General features: G+C 40.0%; 1 protein-coding gene across 1 annotated transcript in view; it reads right to left on the minus strand.

The window, feature by feature from the left end:
• ABHD17C (abhydrolase domain containing 17C, depalmitoylase) overlaps window positions 1-15,256 on the minus strand; it is a 30,710-nt gene that overhangs the window by 2,565 nt on the left and 12,889 nt on the right. The window contains exon 2 of the mRNA XM_005504101.4: window positions 2,663-2,842. Within this exon, the coding sequence (XP_005504158.1) occupies window positions 2,663-2,842 (180 nt within the window). The remainder of the gene's footprint in view (window positions 1-2,662; window positions 2,843-15,256) is intronic.

The following is a 15,256-nucleotide window of genomic DNA, read 5'->3' on the forward strand; positions in this document are numbered from 1 at the left end:
TTTGTGCTGTCTAATAAAAACTGCTTGGATTTTTCTGCTCTAGAAGTAGAAGAAAGCATGTGACCAAGACTGCTTAAAACAATTTAAAAGTACGGATGCCAACATACACGGGTTTAAAAACAGATTTAAATAAGCTTTATGGAAATATAAAGCTATTTAAAAATTAAGATGTAGAATGAAGCACTAAACCTCATGTATATAAATCTCAGCGCTCGGTACGCTAGAGAACCGTCATTGCTATTCCAGTAAACAGTTGAATGTAAACACATTTCTGCCTCAATACTTCTCCAAAAACCAGGCTTCAAGTCATTTAAAGAGGAAAAGTGTTATTTTTCTGTCTGGAACCTGAGTTGTGTGCAACTATGCTGAATTCAGAAAAATACCCCCAGAACATAAGAGACAAATCAGAATAATGAAGGAGTTACTACTTTTTTCTGCATAACTTCAATCCTCAAATAAATTTCATAGCCAAATGTAAACGCTTTACAATCAACAAGCAATATAAACCGACATCTTAAGCCCACAAAGGATCTGTCCCCGAGTTCCACGATGTGTCAGACACATCAGCTACATATAGCTACAGAGATCATTATATACAATCTTAGTGGCCAGATACCAAGTTCTCATTTATTGTAGGAAACCAGGAAATCCCTTTAACTTCAGTATTCAGATAAAGGAACTATTTTTTCCACATACATTCACAGACTATTAAGCTAGATAATATTTGTATTTTGCAGAAAACTGGAAAGCGTCCCAACTGCCAACTCAGCGACTCATAAGGCAGTATTTAAACTGCACATTAGACTTACTTAGTATTCTCAGCCACACTGCTCTGCAGCTAGAAAAATCTACAGAGACCAAATTCTCATGGAGTCCCAACATAAAATGCACATAATAGCAATTCACCGTAGGTGCACACAGAACTATTTGTCTCCCGCCGTGAAGACAGACAGTTGAGCCGCAGACATTCAGGAAAGTACAGTGCTGTTTATTTTCAGTGCTGACAGGGCAAGTGAAGTCAGACTGACAGCAACGACCAGCTCAGCAGGGTAACAACAAAATACTCAAGGGCTACAGTGCATCTGTTGTCACTGTTCCCCCCTCCCGCTTTGTCTTTTTTAAACTGGTATTCTGTTTGGCTGATAGCAGCTAATCACTGTTACTTTTGTCATCAGGGCTATTTTTAAGGCTTCCTTTTTTTCCCCCCTTCTAGCAGAAGCATTTGTAAATATTGGATTGCAGGTTTAAGGATGATGAATGAGGAGAAGTGTGTTTCAAATTCTGACCACACCTTCAACTATTTATTTATTTAATAGCTTATTTATATATATGTATATATCTCAGCATAGATACTGTGAGAGCAAGTATTACTTGGTCACTATCACTTCTAGCTGTCTTGGCATAGGGACCTATATCTACAGCCTCCCCCACCTTCTAATTTTAATCTGTTACAACTACAATAAAACAAACAGAACAAATGCTATGAATATCCCCTACTACATTTATTGCAAACATGACCTTCTGAAGCAAACTCAAACTTTGCACCAGGCTTCAGAGAGTCTCTGCGTTAACCTCTCGCTTCCAGGGTGACATCTGTGCCTCCCCTCACCTGCCACAGCTCTGCACACACTGCTACAAAGAGACTGGGGCAAACGAGAAGTTCTAAAAGATTCCTAGAATACCTGCTATTCCCAAGAACCTCTGCCATTCCCTAATATTTGGACACTCTAATTTAGGTCTGTTGCAATTGCTTTTCAAATGAAACACTAGGCTATAAGGGCAACTGTTTTATCTTGAAACCAGTTGTATGTAGCTTTCTACATGTAAAATATTCTAGTGCTTCTTAAAACAAGCTCAAAATCTTCCAAAAAAGGGACAGGAACTTACTTTATTTTGGTCACAGACATTAGGATCTTACATGACCCCCATCATGGAGGAAGAAATACAAGCCTTGGTATCTTTAGTGATTTTAGATGGACAGCACACCAAAGGTACAGAAGTGTTTTTACTTACAAGGACCAAAAGCAAAGAAACACTAACTGCATTCCCTTGGGATTATACATGAAATGCAGAACCAAACTGAAAAGTGAACCTCACCAGCCTAACACTCAGCCCTCTGACACTCTCTTGTTTTCTCCCATTAAAAACAGTAATTATTTATACCTTTTCCTCTGCTGATCTGGTAAAGGTATAGCAACATTTTAACAAGCAGCTCAAAAATAGCACATCCATTTCATGATATCATATTACCTTCTAAATCAAAGCTGACCAAGATGTTAAGGGTGTACGATTACTCATTTGTTAGTCATTCATTAGCCTTAAGGACTTAATAGTCAATTATCAGTTGTTAAGCTACTACTCCAAATTTGACAGCCTAAAAATCCTAACAATCCATAACACATAAAATAGGAGAAAAATCAGCTGTAAACATGAAGAATTTATTTGTTTGTTACAATAACTATCACATCAATTTGAGACTGACATCAGCCTGCTTCTTACATGGTGAATGTCTGCTTGGATTTAGAAGGTGTGTGTATCTGAAGTTTAAAATGCAGGTGACAACTCAATAAAGTTCCCTGGAAGGTTACACAGCTAGTGCCTTCCAAACACCTAAAGAGCATGTTGAGTACAGAACAATCTCCTTGGCAGCGGTTATACGTACCTTGGAAAAGCATCAAAGCAATAGGTTTTCCTAGTGTCAGGAAAAGCTACCCGTAATCCCGACATCAAGGGAGAATGAAGGATTACCGCTGCACACTCGTACCGGGATGCCAGGTCTACTGTGGGGACTGTACCAATGCTCTGACCGTACAGAATTATGTTCTCAGGACTAACACCATACCTGTAAAAAAAATAAATAGCAAATCACATTTTGCCATTATTAAAACAAAACTCAAAACAAAAGGAGGGGGAAAAAAAGAAACCAAACATCCCTCCTGCCCATTGTAGCTCTTTAAAATCTGTTCCCAGGAAGCATGAATTTACAAGTCCAGCAAAGTAAATAATCAATACATTGCAGAGGCTGAAGAGAGCTATCCTCAAAGACGGAATGTCAGTTTGTTCGTTAATCTTCACCATCTCCACGAACACCTCTTATCTTTTACTCCACAGCACAGTAAATTATAAATTAGACTTCCCCACTATTCAGAGTCACTCCCAGGAATTTCAATTAGATTTTTTTCTGAAGGCTAACAACCCTTCCACTGTTAAAACAAGAGAGTTACTCCTCTGCCCACCTTTCTTTCCATGCAGCGGGAACAAAAAGGCCAAACTGCCTTGTTAGTTCAGCTAAAGACACCAAAGAGGATAAAAAACTGAAAGGAAAGTTCCATTCCTCCTTTTTAACTTCCGGTCAGTGTAAAATATTCCTCATTTTTATCTTCCAGTTTCAAACATGCTAAGCTTCTTTTGTATATATAAAGACACATTGTTCCATAAAATTCAGGGTTCACTGGGAGTCCTGGATGACTCCTCTATTTTCTCATCCATCTATAAAACCATCCTGGCTTGTGTGCTGGTTCGCAACTACAAAAAAGTTCAAGATTATACCAATTCAGTTTTTACTTAAACTATGCAAAATATAAAGGGATTTGGAAGGGGCACGGGAGGAGGTGACAGTGGTTAGGAAGAAGTGAAGAGTATTTGGTCACCACAACTTGTTAGGAATGCTTCAAATCAAAGCTGTTACTCAGTTAATTATAAAATATTTACCCAGAAGATTTCTATGTATATCTCCACTTCCTATTGCAAGCTGTATAAAAAAAGTAACTGAGCGAAGAAGAGAACAGATTTCTAGTAGAGAATTATTTGTGCAGAACATGTCTTTTTGCCAGTCTACACTGTCCACAATCCTGCTGTCGCTGCCATGGCAAGGAAAATCAAACCCCACGCTTTAGGGTATTCCAAACGAACACCTGGAAGGTTTCAGCTTCCTTGGCAAGCTGATAATGAGGTGTGTGGCAGGCCTGGATAGCACCTGACTTCCAAGCAGCTAAACGATTTGGTACATGCAAAAGAGAGAAAATTACAATGGAAGAATAATCAATTAATAATTAAAATTACAACAGAAGAATAATCCGGTACTAATCAACCAATTACAGGCTGTCAAGATTGCCTGGTTTTATGATGAAGTAAAACTAGACTGGACTACAGGCTCTGTGAAACTGGCATTTTGTTAATTTTTCTATACTGCTGAGCATAAGGGTGCTTTTGGCATCTACTGGAATATGAATAAGCAACTGTATAAAAATATCTCCCTGGAGTAAAATTTATCCTCTTGGTAACCAAGCAGCAGCTCACGTTGGTGGTCTATCACCACAGCCACGGCCTGATGTTTTTAAAGAGACGTTGTGAGGCTCTTTTAGGAGAATTTTTTATCCCTTACTGTTAGAGATAGTCCAGTGCACCGTAGAGCCCGGCTGATTTTGGTATGCGTGTTAACAGGATCTTGGAGCAAAGCCTCGTCCTCATGGACATCGCTCCATGCGTGGGGGGGTGGAAATGTGGACCTTTGAAGGCAGCGCATGAGTCCCACCTGCTGATCCACCCGCTGCTGCAAATGGGAATACAAGAAAATGGGACTGGAACAAGACCTGCTACATGGCACTTAAGTGGGATGGAATGACATTAGTGCTGGTAGGTTTTTCATTACCATCCTGAATTCCGGTATCACGATAAATGTAAAGTCCCCTTTCTAAACGGTTTAAGGTCTAAGCAGAATATGGAAAGACATGTTTGAATGAGAATCACAGGATAACAGCTCAGCACGGGGCAGCAAGAGAATCCCTTCAACACACACAATTGCCTTAGAATGGCAATTTTCTTCAACATATATCTGCTTTGGATTCACACCTTTTGATGTTACTTCACTTCTGAAAACAGCTCATATTGCAAATGGAGCACCTTGCTGCTGTGGCAATAGCTACTCTAGAAAAAACATCTGAATTTCACAGTATGCCAGTTAATATTGGATACAGTCCACAGCATCATTAGGAAAACAAACAAACAAAAACCAACAACAAGACAGATCTCTAAATTTCAAGTAGCCTTTCCTCAGGAAATAAATTCTATAGCTATTCAGTACCTAACTCTGCAGAAAGGTGTTGTGACAATTTTATGGAAAAGAAAATCTTAAAAAAGCAGTAGAACAGTGAGTTAGTGCACTTGTAGCCTGTCATTAAGTCAAATGTCTTTACTACTTTGTACTCCTACTGACCGACAACCAGAAGAATCTCTTGGACCATTTCAGTTAGGGACAGTCCAACTTTCCAAGACAGAAGAGTCATTATAACAGATTTATGTTTCTAAGCCCTTTACCATCAGGCCATCAATCAGAAGGTGAGACATTAAGCTTACCGCAAACATCATCAGGAACAGCTACATGTAAAATTTATTTATTGTGAGGCCAAAGGACATACGACAACTCAGAAGCAAGGGCCATGAATAATTGACGCGCGCGAGGTTCTTGGAGCTGAAGGCCAGGGCTTGGCTCTGAGATGCTCCACATCTCCCCAAGCGCTGCCCAGCTGTGAGTCAGCAAATACTGTTCCACTGAGGTACACGAGGACCGGGGAGGGGTTTATATTTAAAGGTCAGCATCCTTGAAGCAAAGGCTGGGCCCTTCCTCACTCTCTGCAAACGTCCCTGTGGTATTAGATTCTTGTGCAACAGGAATAGTGATACAGAAAGTGAAACTGAAGAAGAGAGGAAGAGCAGACATGGACGAGAAGGTGACAATGAAACTGAAACTAAGTGACAGAAAAACAGAGAGAATGAGAGAGAAAAAGGCAAAAGACATTCTGAGAAAAGAGGAATCCTGTTACAATCTGCTCTCCTATTAAGGAAGAAAGTCCTTCCACCAGCTAAACAGCAGGTCCTAAAAATATCTTCCTTGAAACACAGGAGCTTTGGTCTCTGTGGAAACAGAGCTCCATCCAAGGGAGCAGGAGGCCCAGATTCAGTCCATGGGTGCGCTCCTGTTCTTCTCCCATGGAGCCCATCGAGGGCAAAACAAGCAGAGCAACATTGCAACGTGGAAACCAGCCTTCAGGAAAAGCAAAGAAAGACATAATTAGAATCATTACCATGGGCATATGTAAAACACTGATTTGATGAGGCGGGGGAGAAATGAAAGAAAAAGAGGCAGGCATGCTTTTTTCCCCAAGGAAGTCAGTTACTGAGAAGCACAAAGCTATTGCTGTTTAAAATGATGCAAGCGCTTCTACTTGCCCTACCCACAAACACTTATCAGGTGGCAAAGTTCTCCAGCCTAGTCTACTCTCAATAACCCCTGAGTAGATTATCTGGATTACGGATTACATTTCTTATGCGTGCAGAAAAAAAACAGCTATTTTCACAAGCAGTACAGCTACCTGCACACACAGCTTTCCAATTCAGGCCAGGTCAAGCTAAGGCACCAACACACTCCACGATTAATAGCAATGCAGGGTTTTGTTTTCGCCTCACCACCCTGTGTTACTGCCTCAAGTTATATAAATTAGGTTTACCAGCAATGTAGATCTCCTTATGAACTCCGTGCACACAAGTTGGCTGTTATGAATATACATCCCAGGTTCTCCTTACTTACTCCTGCATAGAGTAGTAAGAGACCTCGGTGACACCAACAGGTCAGAGGAGGTGGGGAGCATCGCTGAGTATGGTGAAGGAGGATGGGACACAATGACTTCTAGTTGTCTGGTTATAGCTGTACGGTTGTGGTTTGGACCAGTCTCCTCATACAACACAGATGAAGGTATCAATTGCCTTTGTACAATACTTAATGCCTTCTGGCTGACAGTGCCATGTACAAACTGTGTATTATCATAAAGCATCTCTAATTATGAGCATAAAATACTGATTCCCACCCCCTTCCCCTGGCTTCAGTTTTGAGTGACACAGGTGGAAAGCTTCCCATTGCTACTTTTACTGTCTCCTCACTCAACTGACAGCACCAGGGGAATGCTGCTGCAGGGACTGCAGACGTGTCACACAACTGAACCTCCGCAATGGTCACAGCCAAAATTACAGCATCTGTGCCAACCCTCAAAGGTGCCAAATGTATATTCCGTAATGAGGCCAGGTCTTTTTTCAGGCTTACTGGACCAGTGAAGTTAACCACACCTTGTATTTTCAGTTTTGAAGTTTTATGGTATTTGCTGTCCCAATATCCCTTACCTAAACTGGAACAAATATAGAACAGCACAAAGATGGCAACAGCAACAAATCAGTTTTCAAAATCAGCCACAGCATCTATCTAGGCAGAGCATTTTGACTATAGAAACCCCATTTCACAATGCTGTCAAGACCTGTTTAACCGCCACGGAACTAAGGCAGCTACTGGTGGTCAAGTTCTTGGTTACAACACAGCACATGAAGAGAAATAGCCAGGAAAATCAGGGTCACTCACTCGTGTTCTTGCAAGGAGGTCGAGCTTGAAACTGCGTGTATCCCTCTCAAAGGAAACACCACAACAAAATAATTCCATTTCAAGACACGAAGAAAATCCAGCACACATCAGGAACAACAAAATCATGCCACATTTGGAGGAAATAGTGATGTCTAAAGTATCTATACTAGCACACACATGCGCTCAGTTATAACAAGATCTTTGCGGGCTATTCAAGTCTGTATATAGAAGTCCCTTTGTCACAACATACTATTTGTTCCCTTTTCAGAATGCATTATCTCTAAACTTTATAATCCAGAGAAACTTAGATTAGTTGTTAAGAAACAGGGACAGATTTTTCTACAGCATCATTATACTCTTCCATAAGATGTGCATCTACATTTTCAGAAATAAGCGGCTGTTGAATCCAGTCTGAATCTAAAAAGCTAATTTTGTGGGTAGGAAAGAAGAACAAAAATGTAAAACCCCCTCATATAGATTATCTATTTTGAACAAGAGATTATGTTGTAGGATCTTTATGTTAAAATAACTCAACAAGAGAAGTCTGGATTATTGCAAGTAATTTACAGTGTCAGAAGAAAACACTCAATTTCACATTGTGCTTCAGCAAGTACCACTTCAGCATGTCAGCCAAAATACCACAGGAATCGCAGCAGATTTTCAGTCTAAATGCCAACACTAAATGGAGAGCAAGACATTAGATTAGAGATTTTTGGTGTTAACCATAACATCAACTGTCAAATGAGAAAAATCGGAATTATTTCAAGATTCACAGGAACCCCTGGCACACAGCAAGACTTCCTGTGCCAGTTTCTCACTCCAGTTTCCTTGAATTCACACAAACGTGGACCTAAAACTCTTCACTGTTTTACTAAGCACCACAAACACTGACACGGAGTATTTAAATACGCGATGTCGTCTTCCTCCTCTGCCTCCTTCCTGCCCAAGTCTACAAGCACTATGTGATTCAAGTTCAGGTACAGCAGACTCTCTTTGACTTCACATTTTTAATACAGTAAGAGCCAAAACCAGTTTGCATAGTATTTTGCCTTATGAAGCTGCAAAAAAGACACCAATTTTTTTGGCGTCTATCCCAGCACACTGTCACAGGAGCAGACAAGTAATTCCACAAATGTGTTCACACTCCAAATAAGTCCAATGGCTGCCAGAGAAATTTAATCAAGGAATCTGCCACAGTTTTATATCACTATTATTTTACTGCTACACCAGATAGTCATTGTGCTAATCAATACAGGCTAACACTGGAGTTACAGAATGAACTTATGACACTTGAAAATGACACCTTAAAGGTTATTTTGGAGGTTCATTATTTGCAAACACCACACTACAGCCTTGCTGGACTATATGACTGTAGTGCTAATCCAATGATGTACCAGCTCTTCTTTTCAAATAAATAAATGGATTGAGTAGAAACAACTTCCAGGCACTTCTCAGAATGATCATTTACACTGCAGTAACTTAATTATACTGAAGCATGCATCACTACAACTGCTTCTTGATTACTGTATTGTGATAATCAGCGATCTGTTATCAAGTATTGAGAACGGTGCTCAAAGTTCAACCAAGTCCTAACAGGGATATTAGATACCACCGGTGAGCTCAGGCACCCGTGACGGAAGCAGGTGATGCACACAGGGCGGAGCGGTGGAGCCACTGCAAGTTTGCCCTGTAAAAGAAAGCTATTTCACAGCATTCTTCAGTACAAACTGTAATGACACATTTAATATTAACTGAATTACACTAATCTACACTGAGTAGCTTTGGGGTGAAGGTTGGGTGTCTTTATAAAATCCTAGTAATACTAGTTCCTCTAAAAAATTGCTCCTTTTTCAAATACAACCTTATATTGTGTTCATCTGCGTTGAACGGAGGCTCCTGAATATGTCATGTTTCGAAGCGGAAAAACAATTTCCATAACTAAAGTAAATCTGCTCAGGACTCAGAGCAAAACCAAGAACTCTTGAACTGCAAAATCCACCCCCCTCCTTTTTTCCCCGGCTTCACCACTACAAGTGAATTCCTTCTCCCCCTTCAACACCCATTTTCTCGGAGGGTTTCATCCCACACCCCGGCAGCATTTCCACATACCTGCCTTGCCCCACATATTTCTGAGCCAACTCATTGCCAGCTCAGCCCAGAACCCAGTGGGGAGCCGGTCCCATCTGTGCTCTGGCTGCTGCTCCTCAGAAATCAGTTCTGTCCTCACAACCAGTTATAGCTAAAGATCGTTCGACAAATGCGATCAGACTGCACCTATCCATGCTAATTTTCCAAGCATTTTTAAGAAATAAGTCAAAAGAGCAGTAACTATAAGAGCATTAAAAAAAGAACCCCAAACCAACAGATAGCACACACCATCACCAAGGAACAAAGACCTCTGCAAACCTGCATTCTGGAAGAAATCTCTTCCAAACTAAGTGAACAGTAGCAAAATGTTGTGACATCAAAGATAGAATGGGCAAAAAATATGCTATCTGTGCTTGAAGATCATTTTTTTTTTTAAAGGAGCTACAAAGTAAAACTTCATTTGTTTTCTCTTATAGTAAGAACTCAGCTGAATTTACAACATGTCTTTACACCACCACATTAACCCAGAATACTAAATTTTGGTGCCTGGCTTATGTCAGGTTGCTCATTTGTCTACTATGTGAAGCAGCAGTTTTACGTATAAACAACAAACAGATTTGGAACAGTTGCTTCTGCCTGAGTTGGTGGTGTTTGTGTTTCTTTAGTCTGTTTTTGTTTTTCACCCCCTAGATAGCAGGGAATGAGGAAACAGAATTTTGATTAAATGTGCATTGACATTTACATAGGAACTTGCGCCACTGGCATGCTGATATAAGAGAACACAATAACTTTGCCTCTACAATCATTAATTCTTCCATATTGAGTCAAATTTAGCAATAAGACCACTGACAAGGGAAACCAGATCCAACAAAAATGAGCAATGCTGTGGCTGAGCTTTCTGTCTGAGCTCCTCCCTTGATCATTACACTATTTGATGGCAAAAGGTGAATAACACTCCAGTACTCAGTGTGTGTTCATGCGATGAGAGAGAGCACTTTCCTAAACAAAGTCCTAAATAAACCCCTTTAAATTCTGGGTCCTTTAAATTAGGATCCCCCTAATCACAGCAACAAATGCAATCCAAAACCAGTGTAAATTGAAACACAAGAAGCTAGTAGGAGTAGAAATAGGAGTTAAACGCATGGATACATTCAAATGTAATTCCCACACCCTCCAACTTTCTTTTCTTTAGCAACCTGAGAAATCTATTGAGTTCTGAAGCAAGTTCTGTGTCACAAGGCGATGGTTTTGAAGATGCATGTGTGCTTTCTTCATAGTTTCTTGCATCTCTCAAACTGTTTTCTTGGAGCAATCTTCATTTACACCATTTAATCCCAAGACACAACAAGCAAATGGTATACTACAACCAATTTCTCGGTCTAGTTATTTTTAAAATAGAGCACTGGAGTTAACTTTAACAAAGTATTTTCCATTTAATGGAGATGCTCTGTAGCAAATAAGCATGGAATACAGAAGTCTTAAGCTTTATTTATCAAAGACAGGAAACCTTTACTGCCCGCTAAGAACCATCTCCATTCACCACAGCATCAATAATTCACAAAAACTCAGTCAGCTACATTCTATTATATACTCTTTACTGTAACCGGTGTACAAAATCTATATAGCCAGTCTCTGAGGCACATTTAAATAACCTGAGAAAGCAGAGAAAATCCTGTTACTTTCACAGAGAAGCTCAGTCTATAGTATCTTCTGGAGTGAGGAATTAATTCTCTTCACCTCCAGCTTCTATCACATCTCTGTCCTGCTACGGTATTTTCATTTCAGCTGCACACATCCTACTCTATGTTTTATAATACAGCAGAGCTAAGACAGATGAGCACATTCCTCATAACATTTAACAACATATTAGAATTCTGAGAATCCTTTTACTGTCGCAAAAAGCCTTTGCTTTGTCTTTGGATATCGTACACTCAAAATCTGAAAGAAGAAATAAACTACTGCCTGAAACTGCACTCCTAAAAGCGTTGCTACGAAGAACCAGGAATATTTTATGATATCCATGTAGCTAAGCACAAAATCTTTTTATGTAAAGACTTCAGGTAAAACAAGTATGTGTCAACTCATGCAGAAGCTGTGCTTGAAAAAAAGTCTCCGATTCACTAGGAAACCTTCAAAAAAAAAAACCCAAGTGCAAATATTAACACTGGTTAAGCAGTCCCACAAGTTTTGTGCTTTCACAGCTGTTTCTTAGAATCCAGTTACTTCCAAACTGGAGAGCCTTGCCTTGTTCCCGAGGCTGAAAACTCACAGTGAGCCAATGCATTCTGGCCCTGCTCCCAAGCCCATCACACAACCCTCCTCACCACCCTTGGCTCAGCACTGGGGGACTGAGGGTTTACGGGCCTGGAGGAAGCAATCTTGCTGCTCTCCAACAGTTCTCAAAGCTTTTTTTGTTCAGAAGCACTGCGTTATTCTTTCAGTACTCCCATCTGTTTACTGGAGCATCCCTGACACCTCAAGCTTGAGCATTGCTCTTGTCCTGACTCCGCTTTACATCAAGCACCAAATTAACTTTCTGATGTATTTGTCTTACCTCTACATACCTCCAGCACCACGTAATAATAGTTTAAGGCCATCTGGGTGCAGCATGAATTGCCATGAGCTGCAGGCTTAAGCCTCTGAGATTACTTATCTGAGAAGGAGAGAGTGGTTTTTGACCCGGCTGCTGCCTGCACCCAATGCCAATATCCCCCCCTTTCGCCAAGTACAGTTCAAACGCTCACAAAACACAGAATAATTGCTGAAGTGCACAAATGAGAACAGTCGAGACAAAAAGAAATGGCACCAGTTCAGTTTTCTTACATCAGGATGTAGTTTCCGAAAATAGTCACCACTGAATAAGCATATAATGAAACAAGACTAACACTAAACTATAATCAAACTTCACCTAAAATTTCACACTTCTAGATTTGCAGAGCTGGTTAGCTATAAGCACTATAACTTAATAAAAAAGGCATTCCCAACCTAAGGATCTTAAACCAAAAGTATACATAAATTCTGCTGAAGGCAATTGTCTAGATGCTCTAGAAGAAGTGAATGGTTTCCTGAACTGGGATGAATCCATTGGAGACTCATATTAGGAAGGACAGATGGAGGGAAAAAAAGAAAATCAAAGCAGACCACTCAAAACCTTTGATACCCTATAGGGCTTGGCCCTGGAACTACTCAGTTAATTCATCCCATCACTGATTTAATTCAACTAACTTCTTAACTTTTGCATGTGGAGGTTTTTTGGTAGTTTGTTTGCTTTGGCGGCAATCTTTGCACTCTTGCCTTTTTCTTGCATTCTCCTCTACCTATTTACTGTAAGTCTGTTTACATTTCAGTCTCTAAAAGCTATTTTATCAACAGGTTTTACAAAGAAGCTCACATTTCCAAAGATTAACAGCATTAAATGACTAGTTTTTCTATGATTCCTTGATAAGCCACTAAACGTGTAATACATGGCACCGATAAGCATTTTCCTTACGTCACCTAAAGACAATCATAACTATATCCAGAAAAACAAGCTGATAAAAAAAGATTCAAGTATTAATCCCATAATTCTAACAGAGGAGAACAAAGAAAAAGTTGAGCAGTCTCAGGAAGCAGCAGGTGCTTGTATCCAAAATCCTATTACAGCAGACCAAGTTAAAGCCATTTTCACACCGTTCTTCAAAGATCCCTGGGAATCTGAATTCAGTCTCTCCCACAGAACACCAGAGCCAGAGTCCAAGAAGATTACATGGCAGCTGGAATGGATAAGGTTTTGCAAATGTGCAAGCAGACAAACTGGAAATATAATTTCTTCCCATTCAGAAGCATCAGTTTAGCTCCAGCAGTGATTTGAGAGTCTCTGACAGAAAGGGGATGAGAAGGCAGAAAGGCAGGACAGAGGAAAAGAACAGCAGAGAGGTCCTGATATGAAAATGATTAGCTCCCAATGAACTGGCCTAATATCCCTAAAAAGAACCAACTGCAGATGAATGCATCTGTCCTCAGTATATCAATATTTTATCAGCCAGCACTATATGAAGATGAGTCAGCAGGCAGTATATACTTATCCCTTATATAGTTATGCTAATATGCTCAAGCACTGCAGAAGAGCAAACAAAGTTATTAACTAAGACGGGGCTTCTCTTAAAGATCTGCAATGTCTCTGAAGGGCTCTATGCAGAAGCCAAGTGAAGAAGTGTCATGGCCTGCGTTACCCAGGAGATCACACATTCTGCTCGGATAGTCCTCCCTCATTCTCGGCAAATATTTCATGTTTCTTTGAGTTACACTAACCATTTCCACAGATTTAAAGAAGAAAGGCAGTATCTACTTTTGATTTAAAAATCAAAACAATCGGCACATCCTTGGCACTGTCATGTCTTGTGAATCATAAATAGGAAAAAAAAGCTACTTGGAAAAGTGACACTGTAACCTCTATTTTTCCCCCATCCCCAGATAAGTGGAGAAAACGCCATTTTTGAAATTGCTCCAAACACCGAGCTGTATTACAGCATGAATCTGTATGCACTTCAGCATCCCCTTTCAAAGAAGTAGCAAATTCACAGCCTCACAGAGGAACATTGCTCTCCCAATGAGTCTCTTGCCTTATCTCAATTCAATTTCTGCTAGATTAGTTAAACACCAAGAGTGATAACTGCCAAATGGAAGACAGTCATTTCATGAAAGCAATCTATTACCAGAAAAGATTTGTCCATCATCTTTTCAGAAACAAGAAAACCTCAGTGTTCTCTTTTATCCTCATCGTTTTTATACTGGCAGTCTGACTTTTAAATCAGACTCAATTCCCTTCTTCCTAAGCATCCTCAAGTTCTATTCCTGTCAATTGGAGATGGGCTGACTTGAGTCTACCAGGATTAAAGAGCTGTTGTTCCACAAAATCTATACATTATCAAGCCAATATTTAAACCTGCACTGTTTTACACTTTGTTTTCCTCTTGTGCATGTTCCTTTAATTAACTTTTAGCACACTGAACGTTCAGGCTCCAGTAACAGTCAATATAAAAATGATTTAAAAAATACAGCTATTGACCAGGATTAACAGCAGAAAATGTTCTAAAACAGCAGATCATAGATAACCAGTCCAGAGCTTAAAAATCAAGTTTCCTAGCCAAAGACCCTATCATCACAAACCCAGGGACTAAATCCTTCCTCCCTTTTCCCAGTAAATACCACTTAGAAATGCTAACAATAAAACCTAGCACAAAGTTTCTCCTTTGCGCTTCTCCTGTTGAAGTGCTTGTGAAACCTGCTTCGTGCTCTCCAGGAACGTGAAAAGATAGCAGAAAGAAGTAATTTCTTACAGAAACAGATATCTGCACTTAATTATATGCAGAAACATCAGTAAATGTTACCTATTTTAACGTAACAAACGTTAATCTAAGAAACGGGAACAGTACTTCGGCGCATTTAGAAAAGTACTAACTTTCTCATCACGTTCCTAAACCCACATGAGAAAATTCAGTCCTGAAACCAGGTCATATATACTTGTTAGGCTTATCCAGCTGTCCTACCTGGCATCATCTGAGCGTCTATGAAGTAAAAGCCATTTTGCCCAGATGGTACAAATCAGGAGGTTTTGGCGTTGGCCACAGCGCACACTTTGTTTTCTGCCAGCACCTCTAGTTAATGGGGCCAATTGCTTTTGTAGTCTTTTTGGTGCAAGATTTCTTGGTAGTCAACTTTTCCCCCTCAAAACAGGATGCTCACCAGTTAAGAGTCAGCTATTCCACACGTAGCAGCGATACC

This window comes from Columba livia, chromosome 11 (genome assembly GCF_036013475.1).
Source record: "Columba livia isolate bColLiv1 breed racing homer chromosome 11, bColLiv1.pat.W.v2, whole genome shotgun sequence".
Lineage (NCBI taxonomy): Eukaryota > Metazoa > Chordata > Aves > Columbiformes > Columbidae > Columba > Columba livia.